The 20,776-nt window shown below is 46.7% G+C and overlaps 1 protein-coding gene across 2 annotated transcripts in view; it reads left to right on the top strand.

Annotated features, from left to right (window-relative positions):
• Positions 1-814: 814 nt before the first annotated feature.
• Positions 815-20,776, top strand: part of SLC22A23 (solute carrier family 22 member 23) — a 97,397-nt gene continuing 77,435 nt past the window's right edge. For both annotated transcript variants that reach the window (XM_048050209.2, XM_048050208.2), the window contains exons 1-2: positions 815-1,336; positions 16,417-16,520. In XM_048050209.2, coding sequence (XP_047906166.2) covers positions 815-1,336; positions 16,417-16,520 — 626 coding nt within the window. The remainder of the gene's footprint in view (positions 1,337-16,416; positions 16,521-20,776) is intronic.

Raw genomic sequence — 20,776 nt, 5'->3', positions numbered from 1 at the left:
GGCCGTGCCGTGCCGAGCCGGCAGGTGGGGGCTGCCCGCAGCGCCGGGCCGCGGGGAGAGGGCTCGGGGGTGTCCCCCCCGGCGGAGGTGCGGGGCCAGGTGTGCGGGATGGGGGGCTGCGAGCCGCCCGCGGGGGGGGGCCGGGGGGTGCCGCTGCTGCCGTCCCCGCCGCGGCCGCGGGGGGACCTTTAGCTGAGCTGGGAGCGGGGAAGCCGCAGCGGGAGCTGGTGTTTTCTTCCCCTCCTTCCTTCGCCTTGCCTCCCCTCCCTCCTCCTCACCCAAACCGGGAGAGGAGGCGTGTTCCTACAGCCTTGCTGCACCGGTTTTGCACGGCTCGCTGTCGCCGGCTTTGCTTCGCGGGGTGGCCGGGCGATTTTTTTTTTTTTCTTTTTTATTATTTGTTTGCTCGTGCCTTTTTTTTTTTTTTTTTTTTTTTTTTTTCCCCTCTTCCTTTTCTTTCTTTCCTCCCCTCCCTCGGCCCATCGCATGCTCGGATCCGGCCGGCTCCTTCCTTTTTCTTTTCGGCGGTGCCGCTCGGGGGGGGCAGGGAGAGCTGGGATGAGTGCCGCCTGACGCGCAGGCACGGCGAGGGGGGGCCCCGCCGGCAGCCGCAGCCCGCTGGGGGCCGCAGGGCGAGGGGCTCGCTCGCCGCCGCCTCCCCCCTTTCCTCTCCCCTTGGCCCCGGCGAGGCGTGCGTGCGAGGAAGAGGAGGAGGACGACGAGGAGGAGGAGGAGGGCCGCTTTGACTCGCCGGGAGGCGCCGGGGCTTGCCGCGGAGCCCCCCCTATGTGAGCCCCCCCCCCCGGGCGGCTGCATGGCGATAGAGCGGCGCCGCGAGGGCCGGCCGCTGCCGGAGGAGAACGGCTCGGTGCCGGGGGCCGCCGCCGCCCCCCCGGGGCCGCCCCCCGGGGCCGGGCTGGGGGTCGGGGCCGAGATCCAGGCGGTGCCGCCGCCTCCGCCGCCCCCCTCGTCGTCGTCCGCCGCCTGCAGCCCGCTGCTCCTCGACTACGACGGCTCCGTGCTGCCCTTCCTCGGGGGGCTGGGCGGCGGGTACCAGCGCACCCTGGTGCTGCTCACCTGGGTGCCGGCCCTCTTCATCGGCTTCAGCAAGTTCTCGGACTCCTTCCTGCTGGACCAGCCGGACTTCTGGTGCCGGCAGGCGGACGGGCAGCAGGGCGACTGGAACGGCTCCCTGGTCCCCCCCGGCCACGCCAACCACAGCGGCATCTTCCCCCCGGCCACCGCGCTGCCCACCCCCAGCAACGCCAGCGAGTGCGACTGCCACGAGTGGCACTACCGGATCAGGGCCGGCCTGGTCCAAAACGTCGTGAGCAAGGTGAGGAGAGGGGCTGCCCGGGGGCTGCTCGCCCCCGTGGGGCTGCCACCCGTGGCAGAGGTGTTGTGTGTGGGTGCTGCTAGCCAGGGATGCAGGGAGGGCTCCCATCGTGTCACCGCTCCTCCCTGCGTGAGCCTGACCCGACGGCCGGGCTGCTTTTGGGCAGAGGTGGTGATGCTGGTGGTGGAGAAAGTTCTGCTGAATCTCTCCCGCTTCGTAGTCGCTGTCTCGATAACTCTTTCCATAGAAAAAAAGGAGAAATGCCTCATGCGAGGTGTACACCTCCCGAGGCACAAGGTGCGTGCTGCTCTGTTTCGTGGTTCTCCCACTGGAATGGCTAAAGGGGAAAATCCCCGGTGAGGGGGCCACGCTGCTTTCTGCCCCTGCTTCGTATTCTCGAGTAGCGCGTGCGAAAATCCCGCCTCGCTTTTTCACCTGCGAGGCTTAGCTCGCTTATCCTACCGGCCGCGCGGAAGCTCTGCCACCTGTGAATGGGCCTCGTCAGTGCTGACAGACAGCTGTAGTTCTTGGAAACGTAAAATGAAACTCTTAGACCAGGAAAGTAGTTCCCTTTGGCTGAAATCCCCCCGGCTCAGCAGAAATTACTTCCTGCGTGAAAGTGTTGTGGTGTGACTGTGCTTATCTAGTTGGGCGCGAGGAGCACGGCAGTAATCAGATGACTGGTGTGGTTGTGTCTTGGTCAGCCAGCACGCACTTGTATTAATCACTGAAAATCATTTTGGTTTATCTTTGTGTCCCTCGAAAGCGTGCGCACCACTGGAAAAGCAAGCAGGGTAAATCCCCCAAAAGCTCAAACCCAGAATGGTTTTAGGAAAAAAAAAAAAAAAAAAACAACAACAAAAAAACAACATGAGCCTGCTGCACTCCTTCCATGAGAAAAACACAGGCACATGGTAGATGTGAATGGTGTGTGATGTAGAAGTGCATAATGAAATTTGACATTTAAGAGAAGCAGATTTTTTTCTGTTTATAACCAGAGACAGAGCTATTCATATGGTGCAGGGCTTAACACTGATGCTTGAGCATGAAAAAATCATCTTGAAATATTTCTTTTGAGTGCACGCTGTTTTAAAAAAAAATTTTTTTTTTTTTTTTTGAAATGCTGGGAGTCTTGTGAAGGTCGTCATCAAGTTGACCACAGAAGGTCAAGGCAGAGTTGGTTTGCTATCTTGCATACTTCCTTAATAATAATAATAAAGAAGTGTTCTTTGGAAGAACTCACAGTAAAGGGCAGATCAATTTTAATGGATAAATAAACAGCTGTGGTCCCTGCTGTCTTGTTTTCTACTAGAAAGAATAATAATCATCTTTGGAGGCTACGTTTTTTTTTTTTTTTCCAGTGTGGAGCTTTTGTTGTATGTTTGCTTCCAGAAACTTGGCAGCTTTTTCTCTTTGATTTGTAATCCCTTATAATTATAATTAGGTTGTTTTCACGGGGTCAGGATTCCTCCTTAGCTTGTGTTTTTGTTCTCTTTTGGGGTTTTCTGGGTGGGTGTGCTGTCTGTTTTTATCCTAGAGAAGAAAGGGAGGAAAAACCCAAACAGAACATCAGCATAGCCGAATTCAGGCTCTCTCATAAACCACCAGGAGCTCCGATAGTGTGGGAGCAGTTCTTGTAGCCGCTGCCTCTTCTTGGGTGCATCTCACCGCCCTTTGTGCAGAAGGGCCGCGTTGATGGATTCAGGAGCCTGGATGTTCAGACCTCCCTTAACTCCCCTCAAAAATACATTTAGTTCTGTAATGGATTATGCAATGTTCTCATCTTTCTAAATAGAGTTTTATTAAATCTGCCTTAGTCTAATATACAGTCATCTGTGTGGTAGCCAGCGGTTATATTGAAATATCGTAAAGAGAGCCAAAAGTATATTAAAAAAAAATGCACTTCTGTTTGGCCGGTCAGTCCCCGTGTTCTCGTCCTCAGCGGCCCAAGCTAATCTCCGATGGATGCTTTTCTTCAAAAACAATGAAATGAGCGCGGTTATTTAGCGCGAAGTGTATTTCCTGCTCCGCCTTCCGTCAATGAACCGGGGACAGCGGCATTTCACGTACCTCGGGAGCAGGCCCTAAACTACGACGGGTTTTGCTGTCTCCACAGCCTCCTTGACCCATCTGATGGAGGCTTCCTCAGATGCCGTCTCTCCATCCCCGTTTTTTCAGCTATCCCTTTCCCAGCACCCGTTCCTGCGTCACACTTGGGGTTCATTGAGTCGAGACCTGGCCACCTCCAGCCCTTCTCCTGCCGGGCTGGTGGCCAGGGCCGGAGGTGGCCTCGCATGCGCCTCGGTGAGCGGCCCTGCCCTCCTGGGCTGAGTCACGGGGAGCGTTGCTTTTTATAGTGCTGCCACTCACTGGGACCGGGAACGGTAATAAAAGACGTGCTGCTCATTATTTAATGCTGTCGAAATACATACAGCGAAGAGGTCAGATGTGTAACGCAACCACAGGAATTCCGGTGGCCGTGGTAAATCACAGATCTGAGCTCGTGGCCTGGCTTGGTGCATAAATCTTGGACCTGAGCGTGGTTCGTACATAAATATCTCGAGGATATGTTCTCCAGGAGAATTCACTTGTAAGGCTTTTTCACCGCTAAGCGTTTCTGTGAGGGTTTTCATCTATTCTTTGTCACATCATCACCGTTATCACATCACTCTAGAAAGAGTGCAGCTCCATCACTTGTGAGATGCATATCCTGAACTAGCCTTGGGGCAAAAAGCTAGTTAAAGAAAATCATTTAAATGGGCTGTGTGTCTCACCACTGTCCAGAGGATGGATGCTGAGAAATATTCCCCCTTTTTCTTTTTTTTGAGGTCTCCTTTTACTTATTTGCAGAATGACGGTCCAGATGAATTACTAGCATGAATGTAAAAAGCGACATAATCACGACAAAGCATATATGGTTGTAGAACATAGCAGGAAGTTGGGGTGTGTTCAGCAGGGTCTTCTCTAACTCTCTTGTCAACCTCTTTAATGTCCGAATCTTCTGTCTGCAAAGCCGGCTGTAATCTTGGGGCAAAGTTTTCATGGAAGCTCTTAGTTATGGGGCTGGCAGTGGTTGTTTTTCCCCTCCATTGCTAGGGTGACTTCTCTGCTGCGTTGAACAGCATTACGTGGTGGTATGGTTTGTTCTTCTGAACGTGGATCTGTATAATGGACACTGAGAGCTGGCAATGGGCAGCAGCTGAGGCTTGATTAAATCGCAGCGGATGGTAGCACATCATCCCTTCCGCACACGCTTGTGCCGTTCCAGATCACCCCAGCTCTCGGCAGCGGTGTAGGGAGAAGTGGTTAGTTGGAGGCTGCTTTTTAATCACCCAGAACAATTATGTAATAATACTTCATGTCTGGTCACACGGGAATTCCTGTTGTGGCTGCTTCTCTGCTCCAGATGCCTTGTTTTGCTGCAATGCTGTTCCTCTTGGCTCTTAACTTCCCACTTGGTTTGGGTTGAGTCATCTTCTTTCCCAAGTAACATGCCGTGATTTTACCTATCTGCCGCTGGTTCGATCTTTCTCGTTCCAGTTTGGCTGAGCCTCCAGCTAATTGTATACACAGATACCCACCGAAAAATAACAAGGGGAGCATAATTCAGGAGACCTCCCCTCCTCCCTTGTGGCCCAGGGGTGATGCTGCCCAGCAGTGAGCATGGAGCAGTGCTGTCTTGGTGTGGACATGGATCGGTTCAGGCAGCGACATGATGCTATTTGCCCCTGCAAAGGTATGTCTTTGTCCTACCAGCTTCTCTTCCCTTTTTGGCAGTTCTGGCATTTTTCTGGACTGGTCTTCAGCTCATATAGCTTGCTAACCTGGCAGATTTTTAAATACTGTCTTTTTTTTCCCTGGGTTTTCTGTTGGATTAATGAAGTGAAATGGCTCTGCATGGTGACACCTGCCCTGGGCTGTGATGGTGTCTCACGGGATTATTGCAGGTACCTGCCAGTAACCAGGAATGTTACAACACAAAAATCTTTGTGATAACAGCAGAGATGAATTTGGCACTGCTTATAGGGTGGTATTTCTTGGAGAAGGGGGGTAGGTGTGCATTTCAAGTGCACTTTCGGAATGCAGTTATTAATTCAGAGGGATCACTGACGAGGTCCTTCCCAAAAGGAAGGGTGACAAAGCACTGGCATAGGTTGCCCAGAGAGGTTGTGGACCCTCCCTTCTTGAGGCTGTTCAAAAGCCATGTGGGCATGGTCCTGGGCAACCTCCTCCAGGTGTTCCTGTCTGAGCAGGGGGTTGGACCAGGTGACCTCCAGAGGTCCCTTCCAACCCCAGCCCTTCTATGAAAATCAGAGCTGTGCCACCCTTTCCAGGCACAAATGGGAGGAAGTCTTTGTTCTCTTCTGCGTATCCCATAGCTGGCTGGCATCAGAAAAGACTTCAGAAATGCTGATGCTTCTCTTTTTTTCCTGCAACCACCAGGATTTTTCTTGTCAGTGTTGGTTCATGGCTGACTAGCTTCTACTTGGTCCCAGATAATTAAACCCCAGAGTTATTGTACCCAGTGCAGTAGTTGGGTCAGAAGCAGCAAGATCAAAACTAGTGTATTGCCCATGCTCTTGCTTCCGTTTTACAGGTTCAAGGGGGTGAAGGGACCTGCAAAGCAGATTCTTGCATCAAGCAGGAGGACTGATGTAAATTTCTTTCAGACAAGGCTTTGAAATGACCACCTCTGTTCCAAACAGGTACTGAAGAGGTCAACAAATCCACATGATCAAACATAGACAAAAACATTGGCGGTCCAGGGCAAATTTCTACAACTGTTTTTTTATGGCTTCCTCTACTATGGGAGAGATTCCCAAAGTTTTTTTCCTTCCCTCAACAAGTTACCTGATAATGAGTTACAGGTTGCCAATCTGAGTGCTCGCAGGCATGAGGGATCTGCTTGCTAAAGGGCAAGGAGGGCTGCCTATGCATCCTGGTGAAGCTGCTCTGGGACCTGCCTGCTCACACACGGCATGGTGATGGAGCGTTCTGGTTATCGGGGCGCTGATGAACACCACCCTAAAACAAGGTGCGTTCCTGGCCGAGCAGCGTGCAGGACGTGGCGGGTGTTTCGGTGACAACATCCCTGTTCCCAGGTGCAGTGCAGCTGCGCAGAGTTGTTTTCTGTCTACCTGCAAACATTACATTACCTCACGCCAGCGTGCGAGATAACCAGCTGTGATCTCGCCAGAAAACAAATGTGTCTTGTGAGCTTAGACGTTCTTTCATTTATTTTTGAGGGGGCGTTATGTAGACGCCAAAGTACTTCTAAGCAGTTGGTCTGGAAAACAGCGACTGCGTTGAGGCCAATACTGCCACCAGGTCTGAGGTCGTCTTGGTTTTCTGTTTGGTATGGATTTTATGCGCTAGAGGGAACCTACATAGAGTTAATGTTTATTACCAGCTTTACGATAAAGTGTCGTGGATACAGGAATCTGATTTCAGCCTACTGTAAATAGTTTGTGGTGTTTGTGGAAATAATAATAATCCTCTAGGAAGGTAGCTCCATCTTACAGTATCTTTAAGTCATTCTCAGCTTTCCAAGACTTGGTATTGAGCCTTTCCTATTCCTCATTTTCAGTGTGCGTGTGAAAGCACTGCATTTTTTTTTTTCCATTATTATTATTTGGGATGGATGTGATGTTTGAAATGGTTGGGGTTTTGTTTGTTTTTGTTTCCGCTCCCCAGCAGATCCTGTATCTCAGTCATTCAGTTTACATATACTAACCCTGCCTGTGCTGTGGCAGGAATTGCAATGCAAGCTTCAGTGTGTATTTACCAACTGTTCAGGCAGTTTGAACCCAAATATCTAACGTGCTCTAGCAGTTTTACTTCTTACTCTGACTACGAGAGTGCAATTGTGAAAGATACCATCATGGTTTCCTTAAAGTAATCTCCAAAGAGGAGGAACTGGCATTTAGAAAAGCATTTAATTTGGAGCCAGTCCCGCTGTTTGTCATGGTAACGCTGAGATGAGGATTACAGGCCAGCCAGTTGTGAAGGTGTTCGTTTTCAATGAACACCTGGAATAGCATGAGACTGGTGGTTTTCCTTCGCTTAGAAACCTTTGGCCATATCAGTGGTGCAAAGCCTTAAATTAGAGCTTTCCAGATGAATTCTAGAGAGCTGCTAAATTTAGAAGAAGCTGAAATATTTAAGCTTTTATGTACTTTGTCTTCTGTTTTCGCCATCAGCCCGCTTCTTTCCATTCGTTTTCCCCTCCACGCTACCTGGCATCCCTGCTTGGAACAACCGCACGCGCCCTCTGGTATGCCTTCCTCCCCTCGTGCTCCTGGCTCGGGGTTATCCTTGAGAAACTGTAGGGTCAATGAGATGAGGCTGAAGCCTTGCTGGAGAAGGCAGCAATCATCTGTGCTGTAGGTGACGTGTAGGAGATGGGAGAATCCTGTCTGAGGAAGGAGATCCTGCAACTTTGCAGCCGTGCTGAGGTTTCCGTGCTGAATTCCCTCAGCGTGGTGTCTCTTGGGCTCCCGTCTGTTCAACTCCAAAATGTGTGCTTGGCTCTAAAAATGTGATTATTTTCTGTTGGCTTTTGCCAGCAGGTGACCTTGTTTGAATTCCCCTGCGAGCGTGGTGCAAGCGCTGCCCTTGGGGCCGCAGCCTGTGCTGGAGAGGTGGTAACGAGAGGCAAGGGCAAAGGTTTTTTGGGGGCAAGGGTCCCATGGAGAAGGCTGGTGCAAGGCGTGTACTTCTCTGTCTGACTGCCAGCATCACGGACATCTTTACCACTCACGCCATCGTTCTGTATGTAATGCTGTCCTCACTGTGGTAGTGCCTGAAAGCCTTCTCGGTAGTGTGTTAAATGATATAAGTGAAGGTCCGTACTGCCAAGGAAAGTTCTTTTCTTTTTTAATCTCTCATCTTATCCCCGGGAGGAAAATTCAATACGTAGTGTAGAGCTTTGTTAGGATTTTTATTCTGTCTTTAATTTACAGCTAGGAGAGAGCCCCAAATGCAGGTTGTCCTACTGAAATGTGAGAACAAAAGACCAGATAAACGAATGTATTCTGATACTAGTTTTTGGGGCACGTGTTCAGGTACACAAGTAACGAGGTTGGGAGAATCAGGAACATTACTTGTAAGGTCTAGAAAACAGCATGTTCACGTTATCCAGCAGCATGTGGTTTATAGTTACTCTTGTGCACTGTTTTCACAGCACCAGGTGGTCTGGTTCCATGAAAGGGGTTTTGGATGGGGCTGGAGGAATTCGTTTTTGGCTCAAGCGCTGTCTCTGTGTTAATGCTCTGGTGCTGCCCAGTCTCCTCTCGGCCTCTGGACCGAAGTCCATGAGCGTGTCTACAATGTCGCAATGTCCCAGCTACAAATATTATTAAGGATAGGGAATGTAAATTACAGTGTAAGACCTTTTCCTCCCCTCTCTCTCCCAGGGCTGTGTAAAATGCTGTCTGCATGAACAATACAAGCTTGACAGACCAGTTTCTTCTCTTCATTTGTGAAGCAAGCTGCATATTTTTATCCCTTCTTCCTTCCCCCTAACATTTAGTTAAGTCTGAATTAATACCAGACCCTTTTTTCCTCTCCCTCTTCTTTTCCGTTTGCCCGGGTTATAGTGACTGTAGACCTCAAATGATGAGCGGGCAGGGTTACAGCGGTGATAACTGCATGTCAAAATTAATTTTTATCTACGGTGACTTTGAGCAAGTATTTCTCATGAGGAAAGGCTTCCTCTCCTTATCTCCTGTTCTCGTCTTCATTTTGGAATTGTATCCCAAGCTTGGCATTTTTGAGGCTTTTCCCCCACTTCAAAAGAAGGCCTAATAAGAGTGTGAATTGGATTTTGCCACACCAGCCCTTTTGAAGTTGTCTATGTGCAGTTTGTTTTAAGCATGTGTTGTCCTGGAAAATGCTGGTCTTCAAAGCGTTAACGTGTTTTTGATTATCAGATGATAGCGAATGTTAATATTTAACTAAAATGTTGTGGGTGGTTTTTTTTTTTTTTTTGGGGGGGGCGGGGCGGGTATGGTTTTTTAAACATATGGCTTCTATTTACAGCGTTTAGGCCAGTTCAAAACACCAATTTGGCAGCTCATTCTACTTCTTATTTAGCTGGGCCATGAAGCCAGGCCCACCAGAAGGTGCCTTGTTCAGCGTAAGGGTGGTCGTCAGCTGAAAACTGAGGGGTGGCACTGGAAAAACATTTTTCCATGTATGACTTGGGCAACTGCTAGTGGGGGGTGATGTTGCCTCGACTTCTCATGTGTCCAAAGGGGTAGGTTTGAAGTTAGTGTGTCCAAAGGGTTAAAGCAAGGAGTAGGTTTTAAGTTAGTCGTTTTTGCGACAGTGACTTCCCAATGATGTCAGAACACATGTAGAAAAGACACTTAATCACAGCGCAGAGATCTAGAAGAGAGATGGAAATATTCTGAATATGAATGTAGCATCCATGAAAGCTGCAAGCAGGATGCTGTATCTCCCGGCGCTTTGATGTTGGATGGCGTTATGGAGTTGGAAAAAGTGAAGCAGATCGCATCAGCTGAGAAAGAAGTTAGTTGACTAATCTTGGTAGGGTGAAGGCTGGAGAAGATCAAAATGTCTCAGAATAAAGAGAACTGCTACTGAAAATAAAAGAAGTGGTGGAGAAGTGGGTGGTATATGGAAGCTACGAAAATTGACTTAATCGTGTTGAGTATTCACAAGACTGTCATATGATTAACAAATCATATTTTAATTGTTAGCGTATTAGTGATGATTATTTACTTAGCAAACTTCCTTCTTCCCTGTCCCAGTGGGGAAAAGAAGCAGATCTGTGATGAGAGCAAGGTTGGGATCAGAAGAAGCTAATTGCTTCTGATTAAAACGTGAAACTGCATGATAGATGAAACTGGTCTAGTTTTGCGTTCTTTCAGATGGCATCCTATCATCTTGGGGTTCTGCTGATGTGCTGGCTGGGTAGCTCGGAGAATCTTTTCTGCCTATGGCATGAAGCAAGGCATGTTTTAGTGCGGAACAATCAAATGTAACCAAAAGCCATTTCCAGATTAACTTAATTATGCTGCTGCTGGAGCCGTGTCACCACGGTGTGGAGATGGCTGTCCCAGGTGAGCTGTGACCAAAAGGTTTGGGGAGCAAGGGGATACTGCAGGAATGCACCCGTCATTGCTATCACCTTGCAGGGCGTAGCGGGGCCAGCCTGTTTACCCTGGGGTAATCATTATACAGGGCGATGACTGAGAGTAGCTTGACGTAGCCTGTGCCCTAGGTTTCCTTCTTCGCGACGGAGCTGAAGTTTGCAAAGCAGGTGGAAGCGCTGTTTTATGTATCAGTGTTCACATAGTGATGCGTGATAGCGTGGCACCAGTCCCATGTGCTTTAGTTTTAGGGTTGAAATACCAGGCTTTAAAAAGATACGCTTCAAAGCTTAACATGGAAATATCACAGCTAAGTTGTGCTTATCCAAAGGATGTATTTCAGCAACTTCAGCTGTGTTAAACTTCAGAAACTGTTAGGTAAACCCATGAGGTCTGCAGTTGTGTACTGTTTTGCAGGGATGGAAACTGTTTTCATAGGTATACGAAACTGCTGTCCTACAACAGCACATGGTCTAATTATATCTTTCTGGGAAGCCTGCTGAGCATGTGTCCTCTGGCTCACGCGCCCTCTCCTCTTTCTCTGTCCCCTCTGCCCCCCTCTCCGTGTCCCCAAAACCCTTGGCTTTGTGGCAGCAGTCAGAAGTAGTTACATTCTTCTTCAAATCGTGCAAAAAGTGCTGCTGTGGTACCAGTAATATATTTCCTGCTACCCACGTAAAAGTTCCTGCAAACTTGGGCAGCTGTAAACCCCTCAAAATACCAGTGTGTGTTTGCTTAGTAGAAATTTTAGCGGGAGGATTTATCTTTACGAAGTCCAAAGCACTCGGGCATTAGTTGGAGGATTTTCAACAAAAGCATCCACCTACGGTGAAGTTGAAGAAAGTCAGATGTATTTTGTGCTTGGAGGTCTAGTGTCATGCGGCAACAAAATGGCTTGGGAGTCAGCTGTTTGCTGTGTCTTGGGTTTGGGCATTCCAGCACAGGTGGTGTTGGTTTCTTTGGGCGGGTGCTTAAAGAAAACATATAACAAAAACCTCTCAGTAGCTGGTTTGTTGGCTTTTTTGTTCTCCTTTTCCCTGCGTATTTGTTTTTTGTTGTTTCTTTTGTTTGCTTTCAGTGGCTCTTACCTTTTCCAGGTAAGTCCAGTTGTGCCTGATAAGAATGTAGGGCTTTTGCAGGGATTTCCTCCCAAGAGTGGGAAAGATGTATTTTGGAAGACGATTGCTTCTGAGTGTGGCTGGCCAAAGAAAGAGAAATTTATTTATTTTTGCCTCTTCTTCTGAAGTCTTCCAGGATTATTTGGTTTATTTTTTGTACCCAGCATTGCCATTTTGAAATTCTTGATACTTCCACCCAGCTGCCTGTACTGGTCAAAAATGCCAGGTGTTTACATGAACACTTTATTGATGCTTAAAATGCATTTGGGACCGGGGAGTGCTTTGCCCAGCTGTGAGCTCAGCTGAGAAGCATTGCTACCCTGAGCCTTGAAGATTAAGTAGATTAAATGCTCTGTCGTTGCCACTGCTGGCAGGAGGGAGAGATGCTGAAAGTGTGCTGGGGCTGGCCCCATGGGTTTTTGTTTTGTTTTCCAGGAATGTCTGTCAGTAAAACCACCCCAATTTTGTGTTGCAGATGGGTTGGTGTGTCTCTCTGGGATGCTTCTCCTGCAGCCTCTTTAGCGTGGCATAACTGCACAGTTATTTTCTGTAGAGCTGAGCATTGTGTCATTTTCTGGGACTTGTACATTTTCTCTAACGTTATAAACACAGCCAGGTTGTCATTTCTGGCCAGGGGCTGAGATGGGGAGGAGAGGAGCACTGTCCTACAGCAGCCTGGAGGGGAGTCTTGTCATGGTTCCTTCCAGTGGCTGTGACTGTGAGCATTGCTCTGGTTGTTGAGTACTGGGAAAGGCGTTAGAGATAGGTATCTTATGGTAGAACTGACTATCCTACTTCTCTGTATTTTGTTTTTTTTTTTGTGCACGCACTGGTTTTCTGGTAGTGCTTGGTCTGCTCACTTGGAGCTTTTCTTCAAGGAATAAGGACCTGGATATGGTTTTGCTTTTTTGTAATATATATTGTATGAAAAACATCACTTGATTCTAATTTTTTTATTCTTGTTTTTGTTTTTATGTGTAGCTTGTTTTTTTTTTGTGCATTTTTTAATAACTTTGTGGGTTTTTTCTTTTTTTTGAAAAATACTCTGAGAATGTGAAGGCATCATAAATTTAAACTCTGGCTATACAAGGTACTTACATAGAAACGGAGAGAAAAGATGGATTCTAGTGCTGTGCAGGGAAAACCGCCAGGGTCTGGTTATGAAATGATGAATCGGGAAGGAGAAGAACAAAGAAAGAGACCCATCATATGTGGACCATCATATGTGTGACAAGCGATCGATTCTTATTGCCACTTACAGGTTTCAAAACTGCCATGCAACACTCAGGGGAACATGGGGCTTCTCCCCAGGAGAGATTTGGGGCTGCCCTGTCAGGCATACATGCCCTTTAGAGGCCAGGGATCTCAAAGTGGAACCTTTTCTCTAAGGGTCAAGATAAAGTGACATGCAGCAGACTTTAAATTTGCATTTTAGGTAAAACTTTTGCCTTAACTTCACTACGAATCCTGACTCGCTGCATGAGCCCTGCCCAGATTTCCATCTCTTGCGAGGAAGGCACAGGATGGTTACATTTCGAGTGCATTAATTTTTGCCATATGTCTTCTGAAGCATGTTTCAAATAGTCCCCCAGCTTGACTTCTGGTTTGAAGCACAGTGACTCACAGCACGGGTAGTGACTCACTGAGATCAATTAAACATTAGGATCCTGAAGGTGTGACTTCTTAGGCTTTGACAAAAAGCGTTGTCACAACATGAAAAAAACACTTGCAATGTATTGCACATCTGCATAGGTGGCAAATTCTCCACATTGCTGTACTGGTACAGAAAAAGCTTTTTTTGAGATCCCTCTCCATGTTTTGCATAGTGGATTATATTTTTAAGCATAACCTATCGCCTCTGTACATCACTCTATCAGATCTCTTGCATTAGGAGGCTGGAGAGAGGACAGAAAGAAAGAGAAGACCCAGGGATCACTGTAAATTTAGCAGCACCCTTCCTTCAGGCTGGGAGCTGGTAACTCCCAAATGGGATGCCGGGGGATTCTGCCAGAGCAGCTACAGGATTTTCTGGTCTCACTGCTCGTAACGCGTTAATCTACCTTTTGTAAGAGGTGATAGGGATTACTGTCTAGACTCTGGCCAAAACAATCTCCTGGTGCAGATTTACTTGGAGCGCCACTTGAACTGTCAGCAGCACTGCCTGTCCCAGCGTGCTGCAAGATGGGAACCTGTGAGGGTTTTCTCTGTGGAGCAAACCTGGTCGTCCTGTTTGTGGAACAAAACTGCTGGTGCTCGCAGCAGGAGCTGCTGCGGTGCTGGGCATGGCCGTGCCACCTGGGTGGACATCGAGCAGGCCCGCTCTGCCCCGCAAGGCAGTATCAGCGCCGTATAGCAGTTCCTACTTCACAACCCCATCGTGCAGCTCTGAAAGCTGAGGCTAAAACCTCAAACCTGTGTTTGGTGCCTGTTTTGTATACCTGGTAGGTTTATGCTGGACTGCAGAATAAGCCTTCAGCTGAAGGCAGCAAGTGGTCAGACACAGGATTTGCACAGAAATGGATGGTTTTGTTTTCAGAGGGGCTGAGGGGTTGGGCAAGAGCCTTGAAAACAAACAGACGTGTGGTTCCCGGATAGCTTATCGGAGGGAGTGGGCCTGCTCGGGGCACTGCTGAAGGGCCTGCTGGGAGTTAAACTTTTCTTCTGCTTTCAAACTCTTGCTCTGTGTGCCAAAGTGGACAGCTCGGTGTCTGCCATGTTGTCCCGGCCTGAAATTTCACAACATGAGGCTCAGGCTCCTCCAGCCATGAACCTTCACCTGAGCGTGACCCAGCACTGCACGTTCCCTGCCCAGGCTCCGCATGAGGGCCAGCAGCGGCTGGCTGTGCAGATGGACAGACACCAGGATATATCTGCTTTATTTGTTTTCCTTGTACTTGGATGGCATTACAGCTCCTCTGACTGCAATAACGTAACAATGAGCAACTTGCAGTGCTTGCCTTTTAAAAAGTGTTTGTGTATAAATCTGACTATTTTTAATATGCTTAATTTCTACTCTACGTTCAAAAGTGATTTCTCATTTCTAATCACTGTACAGACCTTCTGGATTGTGAAAAAAAGCCCAGAGCATTTGAAAGCCTGCCTGGAGCTCAGAGGTGCCTCCTGAATTTTGTTTTGATTATGGCTAGCCTGGACAGGTATTTTCCTTGTGAGCTAGAGGTTGGTTCTATAATTGTAAATATTAGGAATTGCATTTCTCCCACTCACTAAATACTTCCGAGAAGTCAAGAGCTTCGGAGAGCAATTCTCATTGCCTTGCTGAGCTGCTTGTTGCAAATAGTTCATAGCTACTCAGTGGGAAAAACACTCATACCACTTGCTTCTTGTTCCTTAGTATCATTAATCTGTGGCTTGCAGAATGGTGTAGAGGATCAGAAGTGTATGTCCCAACTTCTACAAGTCAGAACAGCAAAGAACTCAAAAATACATTTAATTAAAACTAAAAGCCTGAGCCAGAATGTTTGCCGAAAGTCAGCACGTTTCTTTTGGCCGCAGTAGTGCTACACTTCTTGGTGAGATGGTGTATTCTGAGGAAGATGTCTTCCGTGATGTTGAACCAGATGGATGAGTCAGAGCTGCCTTATTTATGGAAGGGCTGTATGTCATGAAAATACCTAACACTGCAGTGCACCTAATTAAGCTCTTTGAGGGAAGCTTTCTTTTGAAGTTGCACCTGACTTTTTAAAACAAATTGCATGTTTTAATTTTGCATCTTTGGCCAAGAAACTTCAGTGACTGCTGTTGGGACAGCCACTACTATTACCTTACATGCACAGCCATTTATTCTGTGAAGTTTCAGTTCTGGAGTAGTTGACTCTCCAAAGTTAGCTGCACTTACTTGTTCAGAAAATGTGTATGGCTCCTGTTGCCATCAATATTTGAACACTTCACAAACCACGAGCAAACACATCTTCTACATTTATTCAAGGGTATGATGGTACTATCCACGCTTCACACACAAGAGAGACTAAGTTATATGTCTGAGGGCAATGAGGGTGTTAGTCTTAAGCCAGGAATGCAGCCTGGCTCCCCTGAGGCTCAGTCTGATGTCTAGGAGGAAAACATCTTGGAGGTTAGGGAAGCCTTGCTAGAGACCTTGTTGTTCCTGCCCTTCTCTTGGGAAGGGCGGGCTTCCTGGAATGGTCCATCCATTGTTCCTTTGGACACAAAGGGTGGTTTCATTGTCAGGGATAGTCTTGGTGTTTAGGCCCTGACTGATCTGCAAGCTGTGATGGGGGCTGCTGTCCTGAGGCTCTCTGGCTTGATACCAGGACCTGGCTTTTCAGACCTGGCCTGACAAGTCATGCCATTAGTCTTCATCACCTTCCACCACTTTCAGATGCTTTTCTGAAAGCAAAAGCATCTTGATGCTTTGCTGATGGGAGCCTGAAACTAGCAGCCACTGGTGTCTGTGGTAAAGCAGCTGCTTTTCCTGGTGTCTTCAAGTGGTGCCAAGTAGGCCAATAGCAGAATGTCCTCTCAAGCTGTCTGGCAGCAGATATCGGGGGCATTACAGTGATATACCACAGTTACATCAGCAATACCAAAGCTGGAAATGCTCCCCGAAGCATCTAAACTCGGGTGGCCTGAAGAGGGAGGAGACTTAAGCATTGAGTATTCCCTTTCTGTTAATAAGGGCCTGATAAATGAGTCTTTTCACATACTTTGTGGGATCGGGGCTTGACTCAAGAGGGAAAACTTTTTCTCTGCCATTCCCATGCACTTGTTCTAGGACTGAAGCTTGCAAGGAGGTCTACACCTGTGATAGTATGTTTAAATGCATCTGAGGATAGCTTGATTTATTTTGGTTTATCTGTCTTTCTTCCAGTGGGATCTTGTTTGTGACTCGGCTTGGAAAGTCCACATTGCGAAATTCTCCCTACTGGTAGGATTAATCTTCGGCCACTTAATAACAGGATGTATAGCAGACTGGTAAGTGAAAAATCTTTTAATGCTAGTATAACTGTAAGTGAATGCCACTATTAAATATTTTTTAGATTTTTATCTACTTCATATTCATAAAGAACCTTTGCGTAATGATTTTCATGTCCTGAAAGGAGCGTGATGAACAAACGGTTTAGAACTGTATGTTAATTGCTTGAACCAAGTAATTTGCACCAAGGTAAGTAACAGGAAAATAAGCTATTTGATAGTTGACTTAGTTATTTCCTGCTGACACAATTTATTACAGCTGTAGTGCTCATACAGAATTAAGTATTTTCTAATTATGTAAGTGATGCCTTTGGTTAGTGTTTATTTTTGGTTTTTAAGTCGGGAGATGAGGCCAAAAGAAATTGAAAGTGGCATTGATTGAATAAAGGAGACCAGTGTAATGTCAACCTTGTGCTTACACAGTCTCTTCTAGAGGTGGTAGAATGCTGTTGTTTTTTTTTTTGTAAACTTTTCCTTTGTTCTATTTTTAAACTTCTTGTTAAGCAAATGTGTTGATTGTAGTGTTAAGGAATCGCTGACTTACGTGCCACTAATATTGGGGTATTAGATTTAAAAGCACAGAGTGCAGTTCCTTAAATTACAGTAGTAAAAACATTATCAGATGCCCTGGTTGTTCTGAGAGTTCAATTTTTATTTCAGGAGAGCGCCTTGTAGTGCAGAAAAAGGGGAAAAAAAATTAATGCCTGGCTCAAGTGATTTCAATGGAAACTTGCAGCATCTGAAACAATAGCTCTGTGATGTGGCTTCCAGTACAGTTGCCAAAGTTGTTGCTTTAAGTAGCCCCAAGTTAACTCTTTCACCATTCACTAAACCAGGAAAGGAAGGAGTCACTGGCGCTTTTTCAGATTTCCGTAATAGGCAACCTGTCAGTCAGTGGGCAGAGAAGAGGCCCCCTGCAGCTGTGCAGTAATACGTCTCAAACTTTTGTAGCAAAATTACATCTCGGTTCTTGAGCAGTCATTAAAAGTTTTCAGGCAAGTGAGGAATCACAACTTTTCGGTGAAGTAGGGAACATGCATGACGAAATACAATTGAAATTGATTAAAGCACTGCGGTAAAACAGGGCTCTAACAGTGTGTAGAAAGTGTAGCAGGGAACTGAATGAGGGATCTCTTAGTTTTCCTAAAAAGGAATCCATGTGGAGAAAGCAGACTTATTGCCAAGTTAGGGAAATGCTGCTGTAATTGACAAATAAGTCACAAATAAGTGAACATCTTGTTGCCCAAGGCACTGTCTTCAAGAGAGAGATGCAGTAAGCGGTTTAATAGCTCTCTGCCACTAAAAGGAGGAGCATCCTGTGCTCCCATCCATCTTTCCCAATTTTGTAGCTTGCTCTACCACGTGTGCTTGTTGGACCCTCTCACAGGCTGCTAGGTGTATTTGGGGCTGCTAAAAGAGGACCTAAACAAGGATTTACTTTACAATTTAATCACAGTTTGAGTTTCCTCTAGGATGGAGGGTGGTGTGGAGAAACAGGTACAAAGGGGATTGTGCTTGTAAAATTAAAATAAAAATAAAAACTATGTCAGTCCAAAACAAGAGCAGGCAAGATTGGGCAGATTAATATATTAAAGTGTTATAATCTTTAAAAAATCTGTTTTCATTTAATTTCATACCACTATCCAGTGTAGGTAATCAGAAGAGGCTTTGGGGTATTTTTATTTTTCATTTTTGAGCCAGTAGGGTTTGGGGCTTTATTTTTCCTTTTTGAAAGGTTTTTAAAGCTGCATGTTATCAAGATGTAATGTGCATTAAGACAATTTGCTTATGCAAACTGGTCTGTGGTCTGTTCAAAATACGGTAGGTGTATATACTTAGGTAGCTCTGTGGCAAATCTATAGGAAGAAGGAGGTCTGCAAATTATTTATTTTTTTTTTTTTTTTACTCAAAGCCTGTGTAAGTTATTTGTTTGACAGGCAGAGCACTGCTGGCACTTTTGCCTGCTCTCAACATGGGTAGCTGAGAGGTCTGTGGAAGGGTCTTGGTGGCCATGTGGCATCCTGCTGAGGAAACCTCTGCCTCGCACTGCCTGGTCCAGTGCTGCTTTGCACCCGCCCTGGTACTCCTTGGAGCCTTTGTGCCAATTCAAGTCCCAAAACTGACAGAAAACCTGCAAAGAATAGCACAGGAAGAACAATTTGATCAACTGAAGGAGCAGAACTTAGTCTTCTCAGGGTGGCAAGGTGCATACGTGTGGGTCTTGTCCTCGAAGCATTTGCCTTTCCCCTGCATCTCTGGTGATGCTGGGAGTATCTGCTTGATGCATCTGCACATAGTGCTGTGTGGGTTACAGGTTCTTCAGAAGCCTGTGGATGCTTGTATCCCTCGTTATTTACCTGTGCAGGCAAAATTCTGCATCTGATACAGCTAATAGTATGCAGCGTAGGCTGAGACTGTTGTGGCATAGAAATCTCCCTCTGGAATAGCATGGATGGCAGCAGATAGTATCCTGGGGCTGTTTTACAAGGGAGATTGTGTATGTTTTAATTTCTCACAAGCATTGCCATGTAGTGTTAGTCAGATAACTCTGTCTACACATAAAAGGATTTTAGATATTCTAAGACAACATCCTGTCAAAACACTGCCGGATCACCAACAATGCAGCTGATAGCTGCCCTGGAGTTTTGATTTCTGAGGAAAACCATCTCTGGGTGAGGAGGGATGCTAGGTTTGTCTCTATGAGGAGGTACTGGGGGGCTTGCCTGGCCTGAGAGGGCTTTCACAAGCCCAGGAGGATCTCCTGATTCTTCGTTAGCAGCAAACATTAATTTGCATAATTTGTATAATGCAGAAGAAATTCCAAGTCCTAATGATGCATAACCTCGAGTAAAGAGAGGGGGAGGAAGGGAGCTGATGGCTGCAAAGCAGTGGGGCCTTTTTTAATCAACATCAGGAAATGGCAGGTCAGGCTTGTGAAGAGAATTAAGTTCCTAATTCTGAGTGCTTGCATTAATGCCTTTCATCCACAAAATGCTTCCACAAATACTAATTAGTATGAATTACAGCTTGACTGCTATGAAAATAGGGATGTGAAAGTCTGCGCAGATCCCTGATAAGAGCTTGCAGTTTTTGTATTCAAGGTTTGGTATGAGGTAATTCCCCTCCGTGTCCAAGTGCCGTGCACCCTATAAATACACCATGCGAAGCCCAGGCAGCAGTAGCTACCTCAGTGTCCAGCATGTTCCTGGCACGTTGCATATCGCTGAGGAAATAACACTGTGTTCCCACCCCGAGTGGTGCAGCGAGCAAGGCTCATCCCCTGCGAGCTGGGTTTGTGAAGAACCTTCTGCCCTGACCTCGCTGCCTCCAGCTTGCCACTTAGTACTTGCTGTTTTAAAACCATCCAATGCTTGATGCCAGTGAGTTAAGTCTTGGTGAGGTGCCCCACAGCTGATGCTGCAGCTGGAAAAACATGTCCTCATCCAAAGGAGCCCCCAGCATCATCATCTGAGGTGTGACTTTAAGTGTAGGTGATGCTACACATACTGGTGTGTTTTTCCAGTTCCCAAAAGCATCAAAAATGATGTCTCCTTTCCAGCCGTTTGCTTCCTAATTCATTGTTCCAAATTTTTCAAATCCAAATTTTTAATTGTGAATGCATATATATAATACATTTTACAGCTGCTGGTGACAGTCTGCTGAAATAATTGAATAGAAATGCTGCGGTATGTGGAACTGGATTAGGTTGTGAGGTTTAAATGCTCTTTATTGTGCTGACATTCAACCTGATGGCTGGCTTGCAGCTGACAGACTGCTTTGAATGGGTCTGTGAAAGCTGCCTACGAAAAGCAAGTTCATATATTCTTTGTGGAAGTGGCATATGGAGCTGGCTGAAAGGAATCCTCGGTTCCACTGGAAATCTTGTGGGAGTTGACAAGTTGAAAAATTTTGGAAATCTCCACATAACGATCCAATTCTTGCTTAAAAATAGCAGCGTGCTCTGGTGCTTCAGATCATCTGCGTTGCACAGGAAGAGGAGGGGGGGGGAAAGGGGAATTATAAACACCGAGCATGTGAGATATGCAAAAGCCTCATATTCCTTTTACATAAGAGCCGAACTGTGCAGCAGGTGCCCCGTGTTCAGGGGCAGTGTAATTCCTCTTCTCATCAATGCCACACCAGCATGTGCAGCTATGGCTTGCAGCTGAAAATCCTTCCTGCCCAGGAGGGCTGCAGATCCTCGTGCCCACGCTGCCACTGGTAGCTGCAGAGTGTTTTTTGATTTTGTTGTTGTT

The sequence above is a fragment of the Anser cygnoides genome, chromosome 2, assembly GCF_040182565.1.
Source record: "Anser cygnoides isolate HZ-2024a breed goose chromosome 2, Taihu_goose_T2T_genome, whole genome shotgun sequence".
Lineage (NCBI taxonomy): Eukaryota > Metazoa > Chordata > Aves > Anseriformes > Anatidae > Anser > Anser cygnoides.
Note: the sequence above shows the minus strand (reverse complement) of the source record. Positions and strands in the feature narration are given on the sequence as shown.